Below are 27,766 nucleotides of genomic sequence, written 5' to 3'. Positions count from 1 at the left end.
GGTCTCGTACCTTCAGACCATCCTCTGAAATGCTTCGCCTGATGGAGAGCGAATGGAGGCACCCGGAAAAACCCTTTGCGCCATCCAAGCGATTTAAGACCTTATTCCCGGTCCCTGAGGGTCAGCTAAAGGCGTGGGGTCCTCCGCCGAAGGTTGACGTCGCTGTAGCGAAGCTGTCAAGGCGCACTGTCCTCCCGACAGAGGACGGGTCGAGTCTCAAGGATCCGATGGATCGTTGGGTGGAAGGATCACTGAGACGAGTCTATTCGGCCTCCTCGGCCCAGGCCTCCCTGGGCATGGTTGCGAACGAGGTGGCCACTGGTCTGCGGGCAGGGCTCTCGTCACTTGCCAAGGACATAGATTCCGGAGTGGATCGAGATGACCTCCTGGCAACAATCTCTCTGCTGGTGGATCATCTGACGGAGGCGACCCATTTTCAGACCCGTCTGGCCGCCAGATCTATGACACTGGCTACTGCTGCTTGCCGGCCCTTGTGGCTGAAGCCCTGGAAGGCTGACCTCACCTCCAAGAATAGCCTGTGTGGTCTCCCCTTTGAGCCGGGACGGCTGTTCGGGAGGGAGCTTGACCGGATTATGTAATCTCTGGCCGACTCCAAAGGCAAGAATTTGCCACAGCCCCTTGAAGGTCGGAGTCCCTCCTTTCGAGGAAGAGGCACCTCCAGAAGAGGAACTAAAGGCCAGCAACGATCCGGCAGAGGTAGAGGTCGGGGCTCCTCTCGTAAACGTAAGGGCACCTCCTTCTAATCCTTCCACCCTACCTCCCCTGTCCTCGCCCCCGGGGTTTGCGGCCGTCTTTCCCACTATGTGGATACCTGGCGCCAGAATATTCGGGACCCCTGGGTCATCCAGACGATCCAGGAAGGCTATAAAATTAATTTTGTTGCCCAGCCGCCAGAGAAGATGATAAGAACCCGCCCTCTTCAGGGCCCCAAACAACTTCATCTGGAGAAATTGATTCAGGAGTACGTGGACAAAGCCGCGCTGGAGGTGGTTCCTTGCGCAGATCAAGGCACAGGCATCTATTCTCCAGTCATCTTGGTCCCCAAGTCATCAGGTGAGTGGCGTATGATCATCGATCTCAGGTATCTGAATCGCTTTATCCGCAGGCTGCGGTTTCGCATGGAGACCATCAGGTCACTGCTACCTTTCATGCGCCCTGGAGATCACTTCGTCACTCTGGACCTGAAGGATGCCTACCTCCACGTACCCATCTTTCCGGCACACCGGAAGTTCCTAAGGATTGCCATATACATAGAAGGGAAAGAGGCGCACTTCCAGTTCGCAGCCCTCCCGTTCGGCATATCCTCCGCCCCCCACACCTTCACAAAGGTCATAGCTCCGGTCGCTGCCGCCCTGCGCCTTCAAGGCATATTCATAGTCCCGTACCTGGATGACTGGCTTCTGAAGGCTCATTCAAAGGAGGTTCTTACCACGCAGGTGCAGACCGTCGTAGCTCTACTAGACAAGCTGGGGTGGCTGGTAAACTGGCACAAGTCAGTGATGGTGCCATCAACACGAGTTCAGTTCCTGGGACTTATTCTAGACTCTCTCAACATGACGGTCTCTCTACCCTCTCCTCGCAAAAGGAAAATTGCTCGGGCAGCACACCATTTGTCTTCTACACGGAAGGTCACCATCAGGACGGCTATGAAGGTCCTTGGATTGATGTCCACTACCCTAGATGCAGTTCCTTGGGCCCTATGGCATATGCGCCCTCTACAGAACGAGATCTTGAGAGTCTGGAATCACAGTCCTTCAGGTTTATAGAAGCCAATCCAGTTAACCATCAGCACCCGGCAAACCTTGCCCTGGTGGACCCATCTGCGAGATGGAAAGTCCTCGGTCCAGCCCGCCTGGACCCTGTTGACTACAGATGCCTCCCTCACAGGCTGGGGAGCTCATCTGGGGGAGACCCCGGTTCAAGGTACATGGAATCAGCGGGAGAGGACGCACTCATCCAACTGGCGCGAGCTTACCGCAGTTCATCGAGCCCTTCTGTCATTTGCACCACTTCTACGAGGGAAAGCGGTCAAAGTAAGATCAGACAATCTGACAACAGTCCACTATATCAACAAGCAGGGAGGAACCAGGTCCCCCTCACTCCTGCAAGTCACCAACCTGATCTTCTCCTGGGCAGACTGGAACCTCTCCCAGCTGGCCGCGGTACATATCCAGGGCCGCCTGAACATCCTAGCGGATCAACTCAGCAGAGGCCGGCCGACCGCAGGCGAATGGTCCTTGAATCAGGACATCTTCCACTACCTGACCAGGAGGTGGGGTCTCCCCGAGGTGGATCTGATGGCCACCCAACACAATGCTAAAGTAGAAAGGTTTTGCTCCCTGTAGCGGGAAGACAACCCTTTGGCTGTGGATGCCCTGTCAATACCATGGAGGTTCAAACTGGCATACGTGTTCCCTCCCATCCCGAAGGTATTGGCGAAACTCAGGCAGGACCAGACTTCGGCAATAGTGATCATGCCGTTCTGGCCAAAAAGGGCATGATTCACCGACCTTATCCTTATGAGTCGGGGGAACTACTGGAGGCTTCCACCAGTCAGGAACCTGGTGTCACTGAACAGTCGGCCGTGCCTGGGCCTAGACAAATTCAACCTCACTGCCTGGAGGTTAACCGCGCCATACGCGCAGACAGAGGATTGTCCCAGGGAGTGCTAAGTACCTTAGCCCATTCAAGAGCAGAGGCAACCAATCAGAGCTACCAAAGGATCGCCCGGATATTCCGAGATTGGTGTACAGGCAGCCACCGCGATCCAGACAGAGATGCAGTCCTAGAGTTCTTACAGAACGGCCTGGAGAGAGGACTAGCACCTGCCACCCTCAAGGTTCAAGTGTCAGTTCTATCTGCTCTCCTGGAGACACGGTTATCACAAGATCCTCTTGTCAAACAGTTCCTTAGGGGGGCTGCCAGGCTCCGCCCCCAGGTACGGCCCCCTGTCCCCAGGTGGGACCTGGCCGCGGTTCTACAAGGGCTATGTGCGCCCCCCTTCGAACCATTATCTGAAGTGTACTGGAAGTACCTGTCATTTAAGGTGACTTTCCTGCTGGCAATGACCTCCGCCAAGAGGGTTGGCGAATTGCAGGCCCTAGCGGCCTCCGAATCTTTCATAACCTTCTTCCCTGACAGGGTACAGCTAAGGTTCGTTCCGGGATTTTTGCCAAAGGTACCAACACTTCAGAACACCAATCAAGTGATCACCCTACCGGGCTTCTTTCCCTCTCCTGCTACGGAGCAGGAGGAGAAGCTACACACACTGGATCTGGTAAGAGCACTACGTATTTACCTAGACCGTACAGCACCATTCCGAAGATCAGAGAATCTTCTGGTTAATGTGTTTGGCCACAATAGAGGCGCTAAAGCATCAAAGGTAACCCTGTCGAGATGGATCAGAGAAGCTATCAGCTGTTCCCTTCGGGCCCAGAATCTTCCTGTTCCAGATTTCTTACGAGCCCATGCCACCCGATCAGTGGCGACATCATGGGCAGAGACACGGTTCCTCTCTCTAGAGCAGATATATGCTGCAGCCTCGTGGAGCTCACAGCTGACTTTTGCCAAACACTACAGATTGGACTGGCGTACGGCCGATGCTACAGCATTTGGACACTCCGTCTTGGCATCAGCCTGCCAGGAGGACCCGCCCTAGGGGAAACAATACTTTCTAAATCCCCAGTTGTGCTGCTGTTGGGCGTAGGGGGAAAGAAAGATTATGAATGATAATCTGTTTTCCCTTAGCCCAAACAGCAGCACAAGGCTCCCTCCCTAGGAGGTACTGTTGTACAGATTTTGTGTATGTGTGTGTAGCTCTTGGCATAAATTACGCTTTGTATATCATACTTGTTACTAACACAAGGGAGGAGCATGTCTTCCGGCCTCTTATAGGGGTCAAAAGCTGTTAGGTAATTAAAAATTCCACCTGTCCTAACAGCTCATTAGGGGCAGGAATACCCCAGTTGTGCTGCTGTTTGGGCTAAGGGAAAACAGATTATCATTCATAATCTTTCTTTCAATAACAAGCAGTGAGAATTGCCTGGATACCACCCCTGCCCAATCTAAATGTTGCTATTGGGCCCATATATATACTAGTTATGACCCCTCACATAATGTAGAACAGCGATAGGCCACTTATGTGTATGCCTTTTCTTATTTACCCACAAGATGGCATCATGGAACCCTAAAAGGTGAAGTTCACATATAATATCCGATCACTAGAAAAACTCCTCATGCTACCATTTTGGTTGGCCTTCCCAGGATTTTCTGGGGGTCCGTTGTTGTTGTTTTTATTATATTAGTATGTACTGTCTATTCTTGTGCTTTTCGTTTTTGGGTTTTTCTGTGTTTCTACTGATCTTTTTCGGACCTTGTTGTTTTTAAAATTCTTGCAATAAAACTTTGAATTGAAAAAAGAAAAATTCACCATAAACTGCAATAACCTGGTGGAAATCACCTGCACTCAATGTAGAGATCAGCTGGAGAACAAGTATTATATATAAGATATACATATAAAACATATTTTTATTTTCACTCGGAATGTTGTGTAAGATACAAGATTGTTCAGTAACATAAATAATAAACTTGTATTTCATTTCCAATATAAGACATCAACGATTTAATCTAAAATCACATTTTATACACCCAAATAATCAAGCTAGAAAATCTCATTAAAGGGATTGTCCAAGAATTATGGATTTCTGCCAGGAGGCCGGGGAAGGAGAAAAAAAAACAACCCCAAACTCATACCTATCCCCGCTGTTCCAATGTCAGATGAGTGGGGGGGGGGGGGGGGGTTCACCTTTGCATTTCCTGCCCTCTTGGCAAAAATCCATAATTCCTGGACAATCCCATTAAATCTTAACATGACCCCTACATGTCAATAAACTGAAGATTCTGTACTCGTGTACAAAGTGCATACACATATGTGCAGACCTGATCTGGTATAAGATAATTTACTATACAGTATACAGAATAAATAATATTATATTCATGGGTAAGAATCAGAGAAAAATAAATGCACAATCTAAAGCGTCTTTCATGCAATGACCGTCTAACTATGTATATAATATATGCAACAATACGTATTTTTGGAGATTAATTTGCCAAATTTTACAAGAATTCTTGCTTAATTTGAGTATATAAAGGATGGTCAGATGGTGCCAGATTTATTATACGGACACCTGGGCGCACCATGACAATAAAAAGAAAGCATAGAAGTCCAGTGTCATGAGTTGGCTTCTTCTGGGCCATAGAAAGAAGCTCATTCATGGCAAAATTTCGATTCAGACAAGTGAGACCACATTCAGCTTGGACTCTTAGGGTCCATTCACACGTCAAAATTTGGCACTGATTTTGTTTCCCATTGTATTGAATGGGAGACAGAGATTGAAACAGGACACTTACAAAATAAGTGTCCTGTTGGTTCTTGGTCATCTCTCTTACCAAGGCCCGTCTCCTCCAATTCCTTAGTTTGGTGGGGCCACAGCTCTATGAAGAGTCATGGTTGTTCCAAACGTCCTCCATGTAAGAATTAGGGTAAGTTCACACAGAGATTTTTGGTCAGGATTTTGAGGCCGTATCCGCCTCAAAATCCTGACCAAAAAGACAGCTCCCATTGAAATCAATGGGAGCCACTCAGGTCTTTTTTCCGGGAGCCAGTTTGTTCCAGCTCCCGGAAAAAGAAGCGACATGCTCATTCTTCAGGTCGTTTCGCCTCACGATTTGGCCTGAAGACACTCCCTCCTCCAGACTAGGCCCATTCATTGCGCCTAATCTGAAGCAGAGTGCGCAGCTGGATGCCGGTGCAGTGCACCGGCTTTCAGTCCCGGCTAACGTTTTTTTGGACTGGAACCTGAGGCAGTCCAAAAACCCTGTATGAACTTAGCCTTATGGAAACCATTGTGCTCTTGGGAACTCTCTGCTCAATCTTTTGCCCTCTTATCCAACTCTGCGCCTTCACACAATCCTGTGTCTGAGCCCTACAACCAGTTCTTTCATCCTCTTGGCTTGATTTTTGCTCTAATAGTGTATTGTCAGCTGTGAGACCTTCTATAGACAGGAGGAGTCTACCCAAATAATGTCCAGTCAACTGGGAGGGGAAGTCTATCCAAATAATGTGTAGTCAAATGAATGCACCACAGGTGGGCTCCAGTCAAGGTATAAAAAAACATGTCAGCAATGATGAAAAGAAACGGGAAGACCCAGACCTAAATATCACGTGTCAGACCAATGGGTCCATGTGAAAATTAAATTTTTCCTTTTTACAAAATTTTCAAAAATGTGTAAAATTTTGTTTCCACATTCTCATTACGAGTGCAGAGTAATGGGGAAAATGTGATTTTTTTTTTTTAAATTGAAGTACGACATCCCGACATAAAATGTGAAGAAAGTGATTTGAGGATTCTCTGAATGCGGACGGTGATTTTTTTTCCAACCAGCCGGAGGGTACTGCGCTATATCTGCTTGATTCTTGTCACAATAGAGGGTGGTGGCACAGAATAGTGAGTATATGGATGTAAATTTTTAGCCCATATAAAAGGGATGCAGCTTAACAAGCTCCAAATTGCATCAAACAGTTCTGCTCAAACTAGGCCAACCAAAAGATGGTGGAAGGATATGAAAATTATTTCACATGTCTTGTAAGATGTAACAAGTCTATCGCACAGAGTGGGTCATTATAATAAATTTAACCCATATGCTGTCGGCCCCATCTAGCATTAAATTGCCTACATTTAAAAGAGTAATAAAAATAATCTAGTACTAATAATTCCCCATTTGACTATATTACTAATATTATATAGGTGAAAGTTTGCGTGTTTGGATGTTTGTTCCCGATTCACGCCAAAGTGCCCCAACGGATTGCAGTGAAATTTGACACATACCTCCAATGGCACCCGGAAAGAAAGATAGGCACATTAACATCACCGTACGATGCCGGGTTTCCAACTGCAAGCCCCGAAAGCACAGCCGGTGGAGGCTGAAGGACCTGCAATGACGTCATCGCAGCCGTGCGCGCTGTTACCCCATTGGACCAGGCCACGGAGGGGGCGGTGCTGTGGAGGCTCAGGCCGGCTGTTGTCCCTTCACGCCACTCTGAGATTGGAGCGGCCACTACAGGGGGCGGAGCTACAGCAGCTCACAGGCGCCGCGCGACACGAACACCATGGCGTCACATATGCGGGCTCCCAAACATGCTGGCATCGTCATCAGAGGAGGCCGGCTTCCATCGGTAAATCCGGCCGGGGGCCCAAGGAACTGCCAAATAGCTCCCCAAAGCGCCGTCTACCCCGTGCATGGCCATAGCTGCTGCGCAGCACAGTCAGCACATCCAAAGCGCACACAGTCTGGGGGTAAGCCGGGGTCACGGCAGGGGAAGGGGGGGTGAAGCCGGGGTTGCGGCGGTGTGGGGAGGGGGAGCCCGGGGTCGTGGCAGAGGGGGGGACAGGGTCGCAGCGGTGGTGGGGGGACAGAGTTCGCGGAAGGGGGGGAGCGGAACAGGGTCACAGCGGTGGGGAGGCAGGGTCAGCGGCAGTGGGTTGGGGGGCAGGATCGCGGCAGGGGGAAACGAGGTCGTGCCAGGGGGGGCGGGGGGCCACTAGGGTCGCGTCTGGGAGGCATGAGGAGGGGGAGGCTGCAGTTGAGGTATGAGGCAGGGGGGATAGGAGGGGGACACCGGGGTGGCGGAGGTGAGCAGGGTGATCACAGGTACAGGCGGGGCTGGGGTGTCAGGGAAGGGAAAGGGGGTAGGCAGGGTTTTGCGGCAGGGGGAGAAGAGGGAGGCCAAGGTAGCGGCAGCCGCAAGACAATAGGGGAGGGGCCAGAGCCGCGCTGCAGGTGGGTCATGCAAGGAAAGCGAGGGTCGTGGATGAAGTCGCGGATATTGCTAGTATTATATAATATTTCCTTGTGGTGTCAGAGTCCAAAAAGTAGAAAGAAGTCGATAGACATAGCCAAGAATAGCGCAGTTCCACATGGAGACAGTGCCATGGGACCTCACTATTTTTAGACTTTGTCTTTTGTCCTACCACTTATGGCCTCCATGGGTAAACATTATATGATGTTATCTATGTGTATGACAGAATTAAAAGTATATGTATATAGAAAAGCTCATTGCAAGAAAGAAGATTTACATCATGTATAGATGCTGCTGTGGATAGAAAGGACCTTATTGCATGTTTATATATGAAAATGGCACCAGCTGGTTAAGGCTAGGTTCACACCTGCGCCTTGTCTCCAGGATTCTGTGCCCCATTCTGCAAGCAGCACTTTTCTCTCTGCACTTTGAAAACCATTGGACCCCATTATAGCCTATGGGGTCTGCGGGTTTCTGCTTTTTTTAAGCAGATTAGGTTTCCATTCAGGGGGTTTCCAAGCGGACCCCCAAACAGAAACCCAAATGCAGGTGTGAACCTAGCATAAGAAACTATTACTACAGAATTAGTATTTTATTGTTGTTGTTTTTTTGTTTTTTTTGTTAGATATGAAAGATTATAATAAAATGTAAGAAACATGATTTGATAATTTTAAAGGGGTTGTCCCATCTCAAGGATCCTATCTATACTGCTAGTTTATGTGGAGTTAAGACTTTTCCTAAATACATTGCTTCATCAAAATTGCTTTGTTTGGCTGTTATCTTAATTTATTCACTTCATTGTTTACACTGTGTTTCCATAACCACAGACCTGGGGATGGTCTTATCTCTCTGCCCAGGACAAGTGACGTAGCTCCCTGTTCTCGGGGGGGGGGGGGGGGGGGGGGGAGGGGGGGGCGGCTAAGTGCATGGGAGCTAGCTTGTATTTCTGAACTGTTTATCTCCAGCTTTTCCAGTTACCAGTCGGTTAATTGAATTTTGCTGATAAGGGCTGAGACAGGGAGTCTGTTACCTTTGTATATAAAGACAGACCTAAAACTGAGTTTATTGCAAGCTGATTCTCGTTCCTGTAGCATTTAATTTTGGGATTCGCATCACCTATCAAATCCAGCTCTGCTAAATCAGCTTCATATCGCGCATCTTCCAGTGATACTGTGCTAATTTATTTACAACCATCCCTCATTACTAACTACTAGAGATGAGCGAACACTGTTCGGATCAGCTGATCCGAACAGCACGCTCCCATAGAAATGAATGGAAGCACCTGTGACGCCGGCCGCCGTCAAAGTCAGCATCACAGGTCTTCCATTCATTTCTATGGGAGCGTGCTGTTCAGATTGGCTGATCCGAACAGTGTTCGCTCATCTCTACTAACTACAAACATGTACTGCTATGACGAGAGAGCAGAGCTGGCTTTGTCTGGGAGACAGCAAGTGAAACCCTGCCCACCAAATCACTGAGAAAACCAAAAACAGAGCACACAGCATGCAGGTTGGTGAACAAGCCAGTTGGCTATACCCCTTTAAATACAGGAGAGCTGACAGGTTCTCTCACAGATTACAACTGGTCTATGGAAACCCGTAGTCAGATTATTTTTGGAATACTCCTCTAACAACCATGGACAACCCCTTTAAGTGATACCAAGAATATAAGGTTGCAAAACAATATTCCAGTAAATACCGTAAGATACCATCTGTAGAAACTATTTGATCCACTGTCAAGAGCTCATTTTTCCAGAGACAGACAAAGGAACCTCTATCCTATAGCAACAGTGAAAATGACGGTCTACTTGGAACCCACAAATGTGCTGGCATCTGTGGTGGATCTGGGACAAGCGCCCGGATCTGGGAGGCGCCATTAGTTATTAGCACTGTGGCACAAGAACATTCAGATAAAGATATTCACTATTAAAAATATTTAGCAATACATATTACTGGTGAGTGTATCATCTAGATATCCTGAGACCGGACCCTAATAGTATAAAATAATAGAATTTGGAATGATAGAACATTTAGTAAAGATTCCAATAGGAAGTGTATTCAAAAATAGAGCTCTACAAAGCGCATAGCTAGTTTATATTGTTATTGTACTATGACTATATCTATTCACAGTTTTTAGGAATCGGTTCTGCTATTAGTGATGTGCTCAGCACGCCCTTCATGAAATGGATACTTAACTGTGCAAAACAATAGCACTCACCATGTCATTTTGGAAGCTGTTAGACGCACCGTCAACAGGATTCCCTACTGATGATGTGGGAGACGTGAGACCAAAGGCCTTCTGCCAGCCCATAGTCAAGGCCTTTCTTTATCTAGCCTGTTTCTACCTACAAAGATTTTTGTTTTACTTATTTGTATCTCCTTTTACCTTTTTTCGAGTAATATGCGATCATAAAGACAGACACAATAAATACAAAGGACATAAAAGCCACAAAAGCAAACAAGTATTTCCTAGTCTGAAACACGTGGCAGTCTGAACAAACAAAGATCTCCTCTAGGCAGGGGGCCGGAGTGGCATCCACACTTGGGAATCCGTTATTATCTATGATTCTTCTGTATACATTCTTTGAGGCTTTCGCTTCGTATTTATTGGCAACATATTTGAACAAGCCAAACTGGGGATCCATCTTGTCGGTAAAAGAATAGACAAAATATCCTCGAAGATCTACTCCGTCAATCAGGGTGGCTGCAAGGGAGAAGTAAAAGATAACAGTTTACAATGAACATTTCACTAAAAAGCTTAAAGTGAAGCTCCTCAGCCCCAATGCAAGATTTATACCAGGCCCTTCAACCATGGATAGAGATACCTAATCGGTCCCTTAAAGGGATTCTATCATTAAAATCACATTTTTTCTCGATCACACGTAGGAATAGCCTTAAGAAAGGCTATTCTTCTCCTACCTTCAGATGTCTTCTCTGCGCCGCCGTTTGGTAGAAGTCCCATTTTTCGTCTGTATGCAAATGAGTTCTCTCGCAGCACTGGGGTTCAAACTTTTACGCATGCGCAGTCGAATCTGCCATCGGGACCTGACTTCACATGCGCGCAGCCATTTTTTTGTGGCTGCTTACCCCAGCTTACTGTGTACATGGCCACAAGAAAATGGCTGCTTACACCAGACAAGCATGCACAGTCGGCTCTACCCGAGGCCCGATGGCAGAGCCGACTGCGCATGCGTTGAAGCTTGAACCCAGCTTCAGAAGAAGAAGCGCAGAGAGGCTGTTTGAGCACTGGGGACCGCCCCCAGTGCTGCGAGAGAACTCATTTGTATATAGACGAAAACCGGATTTCTCCCAAACGGCGGTGCAGAGAAGACATCTAAAGATAGGAGAAGAATAGCCTTTCTTAAGGCTATTTCTATGAGTGATCGAGAAAAAATTTGATTTTAATGATAGAATCCCTTTAAGGACCTGGATGAAACCATACCTTCAAACCCTCTTATGTTACACCTCTAACTACTCAAGTTAAGAAGTGGGATAGTATGGAGTAAAACATCTGTGACATGTTAAGCTGGGTTCACACGATGTATTTTGGCTCGTAATGTGGCACGTAGACGGCGCGGGAGCTTTTGCGGGCTGTATACGCTCCCATTGATTTCAATGGGAGCCGGGACCGTATACGCGGCGCTATTTTGCGGCCGCTGCAAAATCACGTCTACGTGCCAAATTACATCGTGTGAACCCAGCATAAATGTAAAAATCCCTTATGTGTATCTCTAACCGTTTCTTCCCTTCCTACCTTTACTCTCCCTTCTCCTTTTTTTCATACACTTCCTTTCCCTCCCTTTCACCTCCTTTTTATATTCCTTCCACTTCCTTTCCCCCTCTTCCTTTCAGTTTCTTACTATTCCTCTTTCTCTCTGTCTCTCCTTTCCTCTACCTTTACTCCGATCTTCTTTTCCCTTATCCTCCTCTAAATGCCTTCTTTCCAAATCCTATATATTCCCCACCCTCCGTTCCCATATAATCCTATCCCTTACTTTCTTATTGTACCTCCTGCACAAATGTTGTCTTTTGCCTTCTCCTGACCACAGCCCTCCGCTGTGTTTAGTCCAATACATTGTGATATTACCTTCAAACGGAACAAAAAATTTAATAAAAATTAAACAATAATGTACCTTTCAAGGCTTCATTAATATATTGCTGAATGTAATAGATCCTCAGATTATCGTCCAGTTTACCATCATCAATTCCATTTCCCAAGACATAGATTGGGATATCCCCATATTTGGATTTTATCCAGTTTAATATTCTTCGCATTCCCCAGGGGACCACAGCATAGTTGTGCGGGGAATGCAGGAACGTACTATCGGTGATATATTGAACTTCGAGTTTATAATCGTATCTCACAGTATCTTCCACCTCCCAGTGTACTAGTTCAGTAGTATAATGGATTAAGGCAAAAAAATCAAAAGTCCCTTTGATCAAGAGTTTTTCACTTTCTGTAAAACGAGGTAAATGAAAGTCAAAAACTCCATGACTGTTCCTCTGACTTAACCATTCGCGCAATACTTTTGGATAGTCTCCACTTAGAAATATTGGATCCGCCAGTTGGCCAATGTCGTGTTCCAGAACCCTCTCACTTGTGGTGTTATCATTTCGAGAAAAAGGAGAAGCAGGTTCCACCCAATCAGCTTGAAGAGCCAAAGAGATCTTTCCTTTTTGCGACTTTCGGAATTCCTTGTCATACAGATGCCAAGCTAACGCATGGGCCTTTAGCAGGTTGTGCATTGAGGTTGAGGTTAGGTTTCTCACTGGGGGTTCGTGCATGGTTATCCAGATGGCCACAAATTTTCCAAGTTCTTTGAAACACAACCTGGCATATTCAACAAATGCATCAATGGTGTGCACATAGTCCCATCCTCCCATTTTAAAGAGCCTTAAAGGCATTCCTTGGTGCTCAGCCATAGGTTGCCACAGGGCAACTACTGGTGTAATGTTAACTCGTACAAGCTCGCTTACAAAACACTGGTAATAGTGTAAAATGCTGTGATTGATCTGAGAAATGTTCCCATAAGGTACAATGGAACTCCATTTCAGAGAGAAGTAAAAATGGCTAATGTGTGTTGAACGGAGCATTGATATTTGGAGCCTTATAGAGGCGTAGTCAGCACAATGGGTTTTTCTTTTCGGCATTTTTAGACCTTCCACCTTCGTAAGTCCTTTAGTCTTATTCATGTCCCATACATAAACACTAGGGTCATTGAACTGGGCTGGAATTGTGTCAATCTGCCGCAAAAAAATAAAACATACATAAGGGACAACAGAAAAACGAATGTATTATGAAGTTAAATATAGAACTACTTCTATAAAACATACCATATAATAATTATGGTGTACACATGTGGTTGTCCTAGCTGGTGTCTATGGGGGCAAAAACATTGCCATAAAATCCAATGAAATGGCAGCTAGCGGGTAGGTCAATGCTGTATATTTATGTAAAAGAATACTGTCTACGTAGTAACATCCAATATACCGTAATCATTTTATGATGAATTTCCCCAGAATTAGAATTCATAAAAGTGTAAGATATTGGAACCTGGAACCATAAGGAGAGATTGTCCTAGCTATGGTCGGCTTAAAGGGATTCTACCATTAAAATAAATTTTTTCTCGTTGACACGTAGGAATAGTCTTAAGAAAGGCTATTCTTCTCCTACCTTTAGATGTCTTCTCTGCGTTGCCATTCTGTAGAAATCCCCGTTTTTGTCGGTATGCAAATGAGTTCTTTTGCAGCACTGGGGGCGTCCCCAATGCTGCAAGAGAACTCTCCAGCTTCTTCAGGAACGGACTCTTCACTTGTCTTCTTCCGGCGCGGGCGGTCAAACTTCTAGGCCTCGGGCAGATCCAACTGCGCCCGTGGCCACAAGAAAAATGGCAGCTTACACAGTAAGTAAGCTCTCTGCCCGAGACCCTGGGCCTAGATGTTTGACCACCCGCGCCGAAAGAAGAAGCGTGAAGAGGCAGTTTCTGAAGAAGATGGAGGCGGTGCTGGAGAATTCTCATGCAGCATTGGGGACGCCCCCAGTGCTGTTTGTCCGCCCCCAGTGCTGCAAGAGAACTCATTTGCATACAGACGAAAACCAGCATTTCTACCGAACGGCGGCGCAGAGCAGACATCTAAAGGTAGGAGAAGAATAGCCTTTCTTAAGGCTATTCCTACGTGTCAACGAGAAAAAAAATCGATTTTAATGGTAGAATCCCTTTAAAGAGCATTTTTATAGGAGGAAAAAGTTACAAAATAATAAAATAATCATTACTTAACCATTTATTCCTCCCATTGCTCCATAACTCTGTTTACTTGGGTCCCGCGGTAATGGCATATGACTGCTCAGGCCAGTGACTAGCCGCAGTGGACATGTGGGTATATGGCCTTGTCACTGTTGCAGACAAGCAAACTAACAAGGAGCGGTATAAATAAGTAAGAAAAGCTTCTTTTAGAATTTTATCATATTTCACATTTCGCTTAGTCTTTTTCCCAACTGGGAAGACTCCCTATAAGACCACTGAAGGTCGTTTATATGGAGTCACTGGGACTCTGTGTGAATCTATGGGGTGCTCTGCTAGGTGTCATATGTTGTAAATATTCTTCCCTAGAAGCAATTCTTCTACTGCAGTACTGCATAAAAAAGATATAGTACGGCCTATGACTAGGAGCGAGAAGTGCAGGGCCTCAGTAACCTTCATGACCAATCACTAGCCTCAGCAGTCACATGTTGGGTACCAGTGACATATCAGCAGTGACATCACTAGTACCCAACATATGACCACTTAGTAGGAGTGGTGGCGTATAGCCTGTACCAGGGACCGGGGGTTAGTAAGCATTATTTATTTGTTTTATTATATCCCCCCAAATCCCCAAGCCCTGCACTTATCCTGGAAAACCCCTTTAATATAACCATACACCTTCAATGGCTGTGGGGACCTTAAAGGAGTTATCCAGGATTAGAAAACATGACTGCTTTCTTCTTCTCAGGAAGTGAGATCACGTCTGTTGGTCACATGGCCAAGCTACAGTTCAGTCTCATTGCTTTAAATAGGACTGAGCTGTAGCATGGCAATGCTTTCTGACCTTGGATAACCCCTTTAAGTGACCTACTTATAGTTATCCAACATGCTGTCACTTCCCGCTGGTAGAGGGGAAGAGAGAGCAGTGAATTCAGAGTTTGTGCTTTTGATGTGGTTTCTATAGAGATCAGAAATTGTGAAATTCTGATATAAGTAAAGAAGAACATTCTAGAACTCTTATATTGCTGACACCGCCTTCAAGAAAATGATGCGACCATTCATATATTACTAATAAATACTCACTAGAACTATGGCTGCTAACTATAAGTAATCCTAATACCTGTATCGTACTTGCAGTAACTCCCCAGGCAAAATTGCACGGAAATGTTCCTTGGATAAGTTGATTTTCCTGCAATGGTGGAAATCCGTTCTTTTTAATAAGTTGCTGATAAAATAAAGCTGAAGATTTTGGCATTAGCTTTTTGTTTTGACTTGCAAAATCGATATAAAACAATCCACGTCTAATCTTGTACTCGCGGTGCCACTCAAAGCCATCCATAAGCGACCAGGCGGTATATCCGATGACGTTCACACCGTCTATTCTGATTGCTGAAAGGGATTCAGAGCGAAGATGTTATTCAAGCAATAGTCACGGCTACTGTATATTGTATTTATACTACAAAAAAGTACTACCATATATTCTCAATCACGGGAATCAAGTACCCAGTCAACCCAGGCAGGTGCCAGGGTGTGCAATGTATATATAAACTCGTAGCTCCTCGACTTTCACTTCCCCAACATATGGGGCCATGGAGCCACCTTGCTTTATGGTGGCAAAGGGGCCACAAAACTTTATGGGGAAAAATGGGGCCATAATATTGTTGGGGCAAAAGGGTACCATGAGTGTGGGCAGTAATGACAATTATACCGTGTGTAGGGGCATAAATTTCCATTAAACTGTGTAGGGGCAGAATCCCATCAGCTGCCAGTAATCTGCAGGAAGACCAGACTGTAAGCATTGGCGCCATTTCCCTGAAGTGTCGATTGAAACACACAAAATTTATCAAATCTTGTGCTCCATAAATCTGGTGTAAAAATTCACAGTTTTGCTGCAATCTCAATGGGGTAGAAAGTGGAGTAGCATATCAGAGCGGAACTAATAGACTAATAGTCACCAGAACCCAACGTATCAGCCCAGCAGATAGATAGGTTACGGTCATCTGAATCAAGCAGTGTTTTCCCCTTGTGAATCGCTGTCTCTGTTGCCAAGATATTACTGTTTTTGTTCATATGCAACTGTTGGAAGCAAGAAGGGTGTTACCATTTGACAAAAATAGCAATATCTCAGCAACAGAGGCATCAATTCACAAGAGGAAAACACCCTTTGATTCGGATAACCTCTCTATCTGTGGGGTTGTGTTTATATGTTAAGTTCTGGTGACAGACTCCCTTTAACATGTCTACTTTCTATGTCTTTAATCTTTTTAGGTCTACATACCCTTTAAAGTCTCCATGACAAACGTCTTGAGATAATACATATACTTTGCATCTTCACGCTTTGTAAAGGCCGCGATAAGCCAGCTGTTCTCCACAATAAATATCGGCGGCTGGTTGTACTCCATGTTTATCCAATAGAGGAGCATCCTCAGAGATAAGGACTCCATTTGTTGGAACTTCATATCTGGGTCCAGCATTTGAAAACTCAATGTGGGCCCAAAGGAAAGAGCAAAGAAGTCGGCCGTTCCTTTATTGAACCTTTTCTCTTCTTCGGTGAACGCCGGCAGGAGAGCAGATAGATTGCGCTTCATGGATTGCGGATAGTCGCCATCTATAAATATTGGCCTAGCAAACCAGCCCAAAACAAAATCAAGGGATTTCCTCGATTCTTGGAGGCAGTGCTCAGTCATATTTATTGGGTTTATCCAATGGGAAGCCAACGCTATAGACACTTGACCTTTTTGTAGGGAACGGAATTCTGTGTCGTAAAGATGCCAGGCACGAGCGTGAGCCTATGAGAGCGGGAAACATACAGAATTAAAATTTGTACAAAAAAATTAGTACAATTTTTTATCCAAAGGGAAGGCAAGTCTTCACTAAATATCAAGCTCATGTTACTAAATGTAACCACATGTCAACATTGGTAACTTATGCTAAGTTCACTCTAGTGTTGGCCCTCTGTCGTTCTGGTCCATCGGACAACCACAACAACAGACTGGCACTCTGATAAAATATTGGTTATATACTGAGCCCTGCATATATATACTGGTCTGCATTAAAGCAGTGTTCACACTGCCGCTGCTGTCCGCCCTGGGGTGTCCGTGGTAAACCCCGGGGAAACCAGACAGCAGACGGCTTGCGAGCGGTCGGCTTTAAAAGCCATATATTTGAATGGTTTTTCAAATGTGACCGCTCGTGAACATTTTCAGCATCTACGCCTGGTGTCCGTTTTTTTTCCGCGGACACAAAGTTCTCCATGTAGGATTTTGTGTCCGTGGAAAAAAAAAAACGTACACCAGGCGGAGAGGATGAAAACGCTCACGGGCAGTCACCTTTGAAAACCCATTCAAATGAATGGGTTTTATAGCCGACCGATCACAAGCCGTCTGCTGTCCGGGATTTACCACGGACACCCCGGAGCGGACAGCAGCGGTCTGTCAGGTGTCTGTTGTTCTTAACTTGAAAGCAGCGGACCAATGCATGCAGGACTTTTTCATCTGAGGTAGACATTGCAATGGAGATGCTGACACGAGTGTGAACGTAGCCTTATTACGGTAGAATGGAAGTACTGTATGTGTAGTTCAAATAACTAGTAGACAATGTCTCACAATATACAACTAATATTGATTTACATCAGCAAAAAAGGACTCATAATACACAACAAAAATCTAAATACACACAAAAAATTAGGGAACCCCAATGAAATAATACTCAAAAACAATAATTATTCCCCAAAATGCAACAATCAAATATATATATATTTTTATTAATCAATCCACAATGTATCAATTTGCAAATTCCGAACAATTAAAATAAATTTTAAAAAGGAAAAACGACTGTGGTGCAAGTGGCTAACAAACAGTTAATAATGCATCATATAACTACAATCAATAATAGAAGGGTATCAAATATTACATAAATGCACAATAGCCAAAAAATGTAATACAAAGAATCTGATACCACAATTCATATACAGTATATAAATAAATCCGTGCACCCAAAAAACTCTAAATCTGAAATTAAAATCTTGAAATAAAATTCCAAATAATAATAAATAAGCAAAATTTAATATATATCATGTAATAATATATTATCCAAAAGTAGTTAAATGCCACTGTATACGGAAGAACCGTATACGATAAATCTTACACCAAGAGAAAGAAAAAATAATGAAAAAATAAGGGGGTGAAAGGAATAAATATATGACAAATACCAAGTAGCCAGGAATTCAATTACCCATAACCACATTGTGACAATATTGAATTAATACTGCAGTGCGTATACTTTTATTGAGCTTTAAAGGTGTATTCCCATTTAGAATATTTATGGTGGGTCCAGCCTCGAGATGCGTCTTTTGTGGTCGCAATGGCTAAAGGGAGGCGATAGGACTTGTCAAAGATAAGTCAACCTCATGTACTGCTTACTAAAGTCTTACTAAAACAAAGCGGCCATGTTTTCTAATCCTGGATAACCCCTTTAAAGGGGCTCTATCAGCAAAATTATGGTAATAGAGCCCCACATATGCGTGAATAGCCTCTAATAAGGCTATTCAGGCACCGTAAATGTTATATTAAATCCTGGTCCTGTTTTTAAATAAAAGCATTAAAACATATATGCAAATCTTACCTATTGTGCACCATGGGCGGGGATAAACGATGCGACTTCAGCTTCAGGAACGCCTGCCTCTTCTGTCTTCTTGGAGTAACACCCTCTGGTTCCGTGTCTTCCGGCTTCTTCTCTTTAAATCCCGCGCCTGCATAGTAGCGCTTCCCTCCGAAGCGCTACTGCGCAGGCTCACTCGCGAACTGCCATTAAGTAAAATGGCGAGTGAGCCTGCGCAGTAGTGCTCCAGAGGGAAGCGCTACTACGCAGGCGTGGGATTTAAAGAGAAGAAGCCGGAAGACACGGAACCAGAGGGTGTTACTCCAAGAAGACAGAAGAGGCAGGCGTTCCCGAAGCTGACGGAACCGCTACGTCCATTCATTTCTATGGGAGCGTGCTATTCGAAACGGCTGTTTCGAATAGTGTTCGCTCATCTCTAATAGACACTGTAGTACTTGACGTACTTTTCTCCTCTCTTCCTCTCGTACCACTCCCTAACTCAGCTGATAGCAGACTGAAGCATGGCTATGAGTCCTAACAGGGAGCACTCCTGTACGGTACCTCTGTAGCTCTTCATGGCATGGACACCAATGTCTCTCGTGAACCCCCAGAGTTCTCTCACTAATTCCAGGGCAGCCTCCGGATGTACCTTGGAATAAAATGGCTTCACTCCTAGAACCTGGGCTGATGACTGAAGGGACTCGGCTGAATTCTTTTACTGTTTCTCACAGCAGGATAGATGCCAGATGACTGGTGCTGGATCTGATCTGGACTGAACTTCTGCAACTGAAAGCTGGAAACTGGACCTCAGCGAATCCTGGACTAACCTTGGCAACAGCTACAGGAGAATATAAACCCTTTCCTAGAACCCCGCCCAGTGGCCTGTGCTTGGTCATGAGGTAGTACAGCATCATATGAAAGTGCATAGATACAGTAAAATGGCAGACATATTGCATTTACCATAGACATATACTGTATAAGACAAGACAAACAGAAAAACCCCGAGGTACATGTAACAAACATAAAACATATAGCAGCTCAGTCTGGGATGCTGCACCATGAGGGTATTTCCTGTGTGTCGATACAAGGCCCAGGAAGTAGAGTACAGCAGGGAACAAGTAATATAAAGGCATTTTAATTTTTTTCACCCATTCAAGTCCTTTTCCCAAAAAAATTTCCACTGAAAATCCTTTTATTGTCCTCAGTAAGTCATCAATATAAATGGATTTCTCAGCATTAGTATATGAACTAATCAACTCCTGGTAAGAACCAGAATAACATGTCAGCTTTACCTGCGGAAATGCTTGTGTTTTCCCAATGTATCACACAGCTCTGCTACTTTCCCGCTCTCATATCACTATATATATCACAGAACTCAGCTTCTCTCCTCTATCCTATAACCCTATACTGTATATCACAGAGCTTAGCTTCTCTCCTCTATCCTATAACCCTATATATCACAGTGCTCAGCTTCTCTCCTGTATCATATAACCCTATATATCATAGAGCTCAGCTTCTCTCCTCTATCATATAACCCTATATATCACAGAGCTCAGCTTCTCTCCTCTATCATATAACCCTATATATCACAGAGCTCAGCTTCTCTCCTCTATCATATAACCCTATATATCACAGAGCTCAGCTTCTCTCCTCTATCATATAACCCTATATATCACAGAGCTCAGCTTCTCTCCTCTATCATATAACCCTATATATCACAGAGCTCAGCTTGTCTCTTTTATCATATAACCCTATATATCACAGAGCTCAGCTTCTCTCTTTTATCATATAACCCTATATATCACACAGCTCAGCTTCTCTCCTCTATCATATAACCCTATATATCACAGAGCTCAGCTTCTCTCTTTTATCATATAACCCTATAAATCACAGAGCTCAGCTTCTCTCTTTTATCATATAACCCTATATATCACAGAGCTCAGCTTCTCTCCTCTATCATATAACCCTATATATCACAGAGCTCAGCTTCTCTCCTCTATCATATAACCCTATATATCACAGAGCTCAGCTTCTCTCCTCCATCATATAACCCTATATATCACAGAGCTCAGCTTCTCTCCTCTATCATATAATCCTATATATCACAGAGCTCAGCTTCTCTCCTCTCTCATATAATTCCATATATCACAGAGCTCAGCTTCTCTCCTCTATCATATAATCCCATATATCACAGAGCTCAGCTTCTCTCCTCTATCATATAACCTTATATAACACAGAGCTCAGCTTCCCTCCTCTATCATATAATCCTATATATCACAGAGCTCAGCTTCTCTCCTCTCTCATATAACCCTATATATCACAGAGCTCAGCTTCTCTCCTGTATCATATAACCCTATATATCACAGAGCTCAGCTTCTCTCCTCTATCATATAACCCTATATATCACAGAGCTCAGCTTCTCTCCTCTATCATATAACCCTATATATCATAGAGCTCAGCTTCTCTTCCTCTATCCTATAACCCTATATAACACAGAGCTCAGCTTCTCTCCTCTATCATATAACCCTATATATCACAGAGCTCAGCTTCTTCTCTATAATATCCTGTTCTAAAAGCAATAAAAAGGATTTCTTTAAGGCAGATTTCCACTTTTCTCTGCACTTTACATGCTTACAAACATAATTTTATGTGCCTTACTAATAAAATAAATCCATGACAGACAGGTTTAAAATTAACTTGAATTAAAAGAGCGTTTAGTACATGGCTAGCTCCAGCTCCGTACAAGGATAATGTCCAAAGGGCATCTTGTCTGGTGAAATGCCATATTTCTAGATATTTTATGTGTTAAAAACAAGCCAATCGACATTATGACTTTAACCTTTTGTCTAGACAAAGTGAAACTTACAGTGTCTCAGGTCCAGCGACTTCTAAGAACATTCTGATCACAATCTAATATAGTGCCTGGATTTCTAATGACAGTCAATTAGAGAATGCAACTGGTGATGGAGAGAAGCCACTATGACAATAGGACACCATGGTGCAATAAAAATGTTATATCGCTCTGTTAATTTTTGCCTATTACTACTTGCTAACTGCTTATACACTGGCGCTATGTATTTTGCATAGTAAGGATGTATGGAATTTAGAAGACTAATAGGAATCATCTGCATTTAGCAGTATGCTGGCACAACACACATCATATCCTCCTAGCATCCTCTCCATCAGGTGACAGTCAGAGGACTATAAAGTCATTGTGGAATCAGATTAGTAACATTGCCAGGTTTCACTGTGACGCCACCTGTTGGTGAGAGAGAGCAAGGGGTATGGTATTTGCAGACAGGTGGGTTGCAATGGGCTGTGCAGTTATTGTTGCGTACTGTACTAGGCCATACAAGACCCGAATGAAAGAAAACTACCAGACTAAGCTTGGATGACTCAATGGTGTAGCAGTTCTGGAATGTACTAGCAGTAATGAAATGAGTGTTCCTGTAGTTTATAAGACGACTTTTACAGATTAACCAGCTAAGTAAATCATCAAATCCGTCAGTGTTACTTAGAATTAAATGGACAGCGCAAAACAAGACTGTGAAAAGAAATGTTGTGTTAATCTATAGGCCAATGCAGGCAGCCTGTAAATACAACGTGTAGTATGTTCAACTGTAACTACTGGAAAATTACAATATAGTCTCTATAATAAGGAAACAATTACTCAGGCCTGGTTCACATCTGCGTTCAGGTTTCCGTTCTTGGGAACTCCCTGAATGGAAAGCTATAGGTATTAAAAAGCGGTTACCTAAGGAAACCTGCAGACCCCATGGACTAACATGGGGTCCATGTGGTTTACGCCCAGTTTCCTCACGAAACATGTGGAGAGAAAAGTGCTGCTTGCAGGACTTTTCTCTCTGCATGTTTCGTGCCGAAACCACATGGACCCGATTATAGTCTATGGGGTCAGCATGTTTCCCAGGTAACTGCTTTTTAATGCCTATAGGTTTCTGTTCGGGGGGCCCCCAAGCGGATTACCCAGAACGCAGATGTGAACTAGATCTAAGGAAAAGTGAAGCTCCAGTTGTAACGTATGTTGTATAATCTCGGCTATGTAGAATCCCTCCCCCCCATCCCTTATACTATATGTATAGCTTAGTTACAGAAGAAGCATGGACAGATATACAAATAATATTTGGTGAAGAATTTGGTGAAGAAGGGGCAGAAGAAGGTCACCTGGCCAAACACAGATCAACCACACTAGGTGAATGAGAAAACAAACTATTTGCAGAAGTAAGCTGACTGCAGCACTATCATTGGCTGTATTAAAGAAGACCTTTCACCACCTCCAACAAGTCCAACTCTTTACGTCCATTAATAACTGCTGCTCCATTGATTCTGGCGCAGTTGGAATTTTTTCTCTAGCCCCCACAGTTGCTGAGCAATCACTGCTGTTAGTTTTGGTGCCTGACATGCTATTTAGACTCTGTACTGTCAGGAGGTCGGTGTCAGGCAGGAGCAGACAAGGGGTGTGATTCTGAGCACTGACACTGATTGGAGCTCTGAATCACACCCCCTGCCTGACACTGCCCTTCTGACATTACAGAGTTTACATAGCACATCAGGCACCAAAGCTACCTGCGCTTGTTGCTCGGGAATGGTGAAGGCTATAGAGAAAATTTCAACTGCACTGGACTATTTGCAGATGCTAAGAACTTGAATTTGTGGAGGTAGTGAAAGCTCCTCTTTAAAGGGGTTGGTCAAGAATTTTTTTATGACCTATCCTCTCCTATGTAGAAGCCATAAGTATCTATGAGGGGAGATAAGGGGCCAAGCACCGGCCTCTGAAGGGATCAGCTGTTTGGAGTTGATTCTGAACCCTGTACTATACAGAGCATGAAGCCAGAATCAGAAATCTCCATTCCATGTATAGTGGGGATCTGAAGCAACTCCAAATCGTTAATTTGTGTGAAAAAAATCACTTGATCCCTTGAAACCCCTTTAAGGGTATTTACACTATTGCAGGGGTCCCCAACCAAGGGGCCTCCATCCAACCAACTGCGCCATTGGGGTTTTTTTGCCGGTCCGTGGGGCAGGGTGGTGGGCTGGCGTCAGTTTTAGCTGGATACTTCGCACTAGGTCACATTACTATTGTAACGTGTAAAGTATAAGAACGCCATGCTGGGGGACGTGGCCTGAACACATTGCCATGCAGATGTACCTTTTGCAAGTTCCCGGACCCCAAGCAGCTTCTTGGATTTTTTGGGGGTCAGATACCCTTCAGTTCCCTCCTGTGACAATGGTCTGGTGCCTTGGACGAAAGGGGTCCTCCTCTGCCTTAGCGGAGCCGCATATTGCCCGCTATCTTCTGTCCTCGGCTTCATGTTCTCTCCAGGCTAAGGGATCCAAGATGGCTGCCAGATCCGCCGATGCTGCAAGCGGCACCTCTGCTATCCCTACCGACACTCTCCACGCAGCACTGTCTCTCCCCGCTCCAGCACCCATCAATGGAAGACGATGGGCTACCATCTCACAGGTACCGGCCTCCCTGCCTCTCTGCTCGCATATTGGCAGTCACAGCGCTGCCTCAGTCCTCCAGGCCTCTTCCTCTGTGCTGGGTGGGTTAACCCACTTCCCTCATCCTCTCCTGCACCGCTCCGTGATGGCCCAAGCCCAGGCCCACAGCAGCAAGCTCCCCCAGCCCAGTGTTCCCCAGCTGCCATTCTGGTCTTCTCCACTGCTCTTGGGTCCCTGATCTCCCAAGCCCCTGCTTCAGCCTGGGAGCCTCCAGGACACCCAGTCCTCCCTAGGGTCCTCCACTTCCTTTCCCAAGACAGGCCCGCAGACTACCTGTTCCTCTGTTGCCGGCCCCTCCGTAGCTACTCTGGAGGTTTTCAGCCTGCCCCCAAGGAGGTGAACCCGCTGCTCCATACTGGGTTACCACAGTGCTCTCTACAGCACGGGCCCCCTGGCGCTATGGCTACTCAAGATGGTCTTCACCCTGACTTTTCCTCTACCCCGGCGGCCCTCGGCCCTCTTCTGATATGTCTGACTCTTCCCCGCGGGATGCTGCCTCACTATCTCACAGACCCGTGTCCTAAGCTGGCAGATCTCTGGAATCTTATCAGTGCTCTGCCTACTATGAAAGACTTGGAAACCATCATCTGCAGAGTTGAAGAGAAACAGGAGAGGATTCTGTCAGAGTTTAAGTCTGAACTTCAGTTCATTTCAGTGCAGGTTTCTGCTCAACAGCGGCAGACCGCCTCCATGGACCAACGTCTTACTGAAGTAGAGCAGTTCCTGATCACCCAATGTACTTTAAACAGATCCATCCTCCTTCAGGTCGACGACCCGGAAAACAGAGGTCGCTGAAATAACATTAAGCTACGGGGGGGGGGGGTTCCTGATACCTCGCCCCCGGCCAAGCTCCGCTCTGCAGTTACCACCATCTTTAATACCGTCCTCTCCCGCATTGACAGAGTCCATCAGCTGCTGGGCCCTGGGTGTAACGTTGCTACAGCACCCCATGATGTCCTATGCAGAGTCCATTTCTTCAGGAAGAAAGAGGATATTCTCCAGGCAGCCTGGCAGCATGGCCCGATCTCCTTCATGGGCACTCAGGTGCAGCTCCTCTCAGATGTATCCCATCACACTCTAGCCATGCGCAGAGTCCTCAAGCCGGTCCTACAAGCTATCCTCAACTCCAGCGCTATCTACAGATGGGGCCATCCTTTCCACCTTCAAGTACGCCGCAACAAAGCGATGTTTGGTCTTCACTCTCCTGACCAAGCGATCCCGCTGGCGCAATTTCTGGATCTGCCTGAGCTGACTTTGCCAGACTGGTTGGACTACCCTTTACCGTTTGTGCCACCTGACGGGTGCCTGGACTCCTCTGCTCTGACTCATCAGCGACATCGGGTTGAGGGCTCCTCACAGACTTCCTCCTGATGAGTGATATCCTTTTACTGTTGGCTCCAGGACTTTTTCGCTGCTAAGTTACATTGTGCCTTTTCTTTTGCCCCTTCCCCCAGGGCGACTTGTGTTGCCATATTTTCTCTGCTTTCCTAATTTAAGTCTCCTGCCCTGGCGGAGGACATATTGGACTCCGGTCTTTGGCGGCCTCCGCTGGTGTGACCTGCACCCCCGCAGGGTTTTTGCGGTGGCCTCCACTCCTCTGGTTGTTGTTCCCCCCTCCATCCTCTCTGTCCCTGTAGTTCCCTGTGCGTGGTTTGTTCTATCTGGTTCTGGTCCCTTCCTCCCTTTATATGAATCTTCTGCAACTAGTTTTACTGCTCTGGAAATGGGTAGCAGTCTGTTACTGTTCTACCTCTCCCCCATTAGTTAGGTTTGGCAGTTCTCTAGGAGTATACGGCGGTGTGCTCCTGAGACCTGCTTAAGTGGGTTTTCCCACTGTTGAGTGTTCCCCGCTCTCAGAATAGCTTTGACAGGGATTTATTGTTTTGTTTGTTTTTCACTGTTTCTCTCTGCCCTCTTTCCTTCTCCCCACCCCCTTCCTTTTTCTTCTTCTTCTTCTCTCTCTCTTCTTCTCTTTTCTTCTCTCTTCCTTCTCTCTAGCTTTTGGCAGGACCCCGGTTCCCCAACATGGATTCCCTGGTGTTCTCTTCTATTAATTCCAACGGTCTCAACGCTCCAGAGGAGAGATTTTCCTCATCCAGATTTCTCTTCCTTATAAACTGGCCTCTTCCTGCTCCACCTTTCGGACTATTCTCTCCAAGCCTATTGTAGATCCTCCTGATGACAAATGATTATTGCCGCCAGAGCCTTTATCCTGGAACTCTGGAAATCGCCTAATTCGCCTTTTATTCTTCGGTGGATCCATAAGGTGGAGGATATGCAGGACAGGGAGGATCTCGCAGCATCTCTTCGAGTTGCCTGCGAGTCTTTCATGGATGCCTGGACTCCATGGATTCTCTTCCACGGCACACCAGACATACAGAGACCTGGTGATGGTGAATTAAGTGCTGATGCTCAGGCCATGGGCCCGTGGATGGGGTCGGGGCTGCCTGCTTGCTTTCTCACTGCTTCTTTCCCCCTCCTTTTCTCTCTTTTCCCATTTTTTTTTTATTATTTCCCCCTCTTCTTCTAGGCATTGCCATTGTTATTTGATTGTTATTGAGATCTTCTCTATCTGTCGTGTTTCTGCCCTACTGAATTGCCAATGTTCTCTGTTACCTTCAGTGTTTACAGGCCTGTGCTGGTTTGGCCTGCCATTTTTTGTATTGTTTGTACGTTTTGTTTATATACTATAAATAAAGAATTTATTTAAAAAACAAAAAACGCCATGCTACCCAAAAATTTACCCATTACTATAGCAACATGGCCTAGCACAAAGTATCCAGCCTCGGTGTCCAGTCAGATGCTCGTGTCATGCCCGCTTTCCCTCGCAGAGCATCCTGGCGGAGAGCCTTCCCATCCAGATGGTGGAGCCCGCCTATATCCCCATACCATGTGACCAAAGCCCCGCCCCTGCCCCACCAGGCCATGGAAAGATGGTCTGTTTGAAGGCAGTTCTTGGTGCAAAAAAGGTTAGGGACCACTGCACTATTGCACTGATTTGTATTGCTTCAATTTCTTAAAATGCAAAATAAGTTCACCTTGCAAGTCATCCTAAAATACATCCTAAATACATAGTAATATATGACTTTCTAATTATACAGAAATTTTTTTTACACCTTCCTAATAATGTGTGTGTGTGTGTGTGTGTGTGTGTGTGTGTGTGTGTGTGTGTGTGTGTGTGCATTGAACATGTATGACATAGACAGATATGTATGTATAGACAGACAGAAAGACAGACAGACAGACAGACAGACAGACAGATAGATAGATAAGATAAGATAAGAAGCTCCTGAATCATATAGCCTTTTCCCCTTGTGAATTGCTGCCTTTGTTGTCAGATATCGCTGTCTCTGTCAATATGCAAATGACATGCAAATGAGCAAATTACATGGAGTAATGTGGATGTAACTATTGCTCCAATTAGCTCATTTATATATTGACAAGACTAACAGCATCTTGGCTGAGTTGACATTTCCCAATTCTACTGACAGACTACATTTAAAAAGGACCTTTTATGTCCTCCT

The 27,766-nt window shown here is 45.3% G+C and overlaps 1 protein-coding gene across 1 annotated transcript in view; it reads right to left on the bottom strand.

Moving 5' to 3' along the window:
- Window positions 1-10,244: 10,244 nt before the first annotated feature.
- KL (klotho) overlaps window positions 10,245-27,766 on the bottom strand; it is a 31,811-nt gene continuing 14,289 nt past the window's right edge. Inside the window, exons 2-5 of the mRNA XM_075266004.1 lie at window positions 16,399-16,909; window positions 15,241-15,509; window positions 12,012-13,122; window positions 10,245-10,582 (exon numbers count right to left, since the gene is read on the bottom strand). Coding sequence (XP_075122105.1) covers window positions 10,245-10,582; window positions 12,012-13,122; window positions 15,241-15,509; window positions 16,399-16,909 — 2,229 coding nt within the window. The remainder of the gene's footprint in view (window positions 10,583-12,011; window positions 13,123-15,240; window positions 15,510-16,398; window positions 16,910-27,766) is intronic.

This window comes from Leptodactylus fuscus, chromosome 2, assembly GCF_031893055.1.
Source record: "Leptodactylus fuscus isolate aLepFus1 chromosome 2, aLepFus1.hap2, whole genome shotgun sequence".
Classification (NCBI taxonomy): Eukaryota; Metazoa; Chordata; class Amphibia; order Anura; family Leptodactylidae; genus Leptodactylus; species Leptodactylus fuscus.
This window is presented reverse-complemented; position numbering and strand designations above follow the sequence as displayed.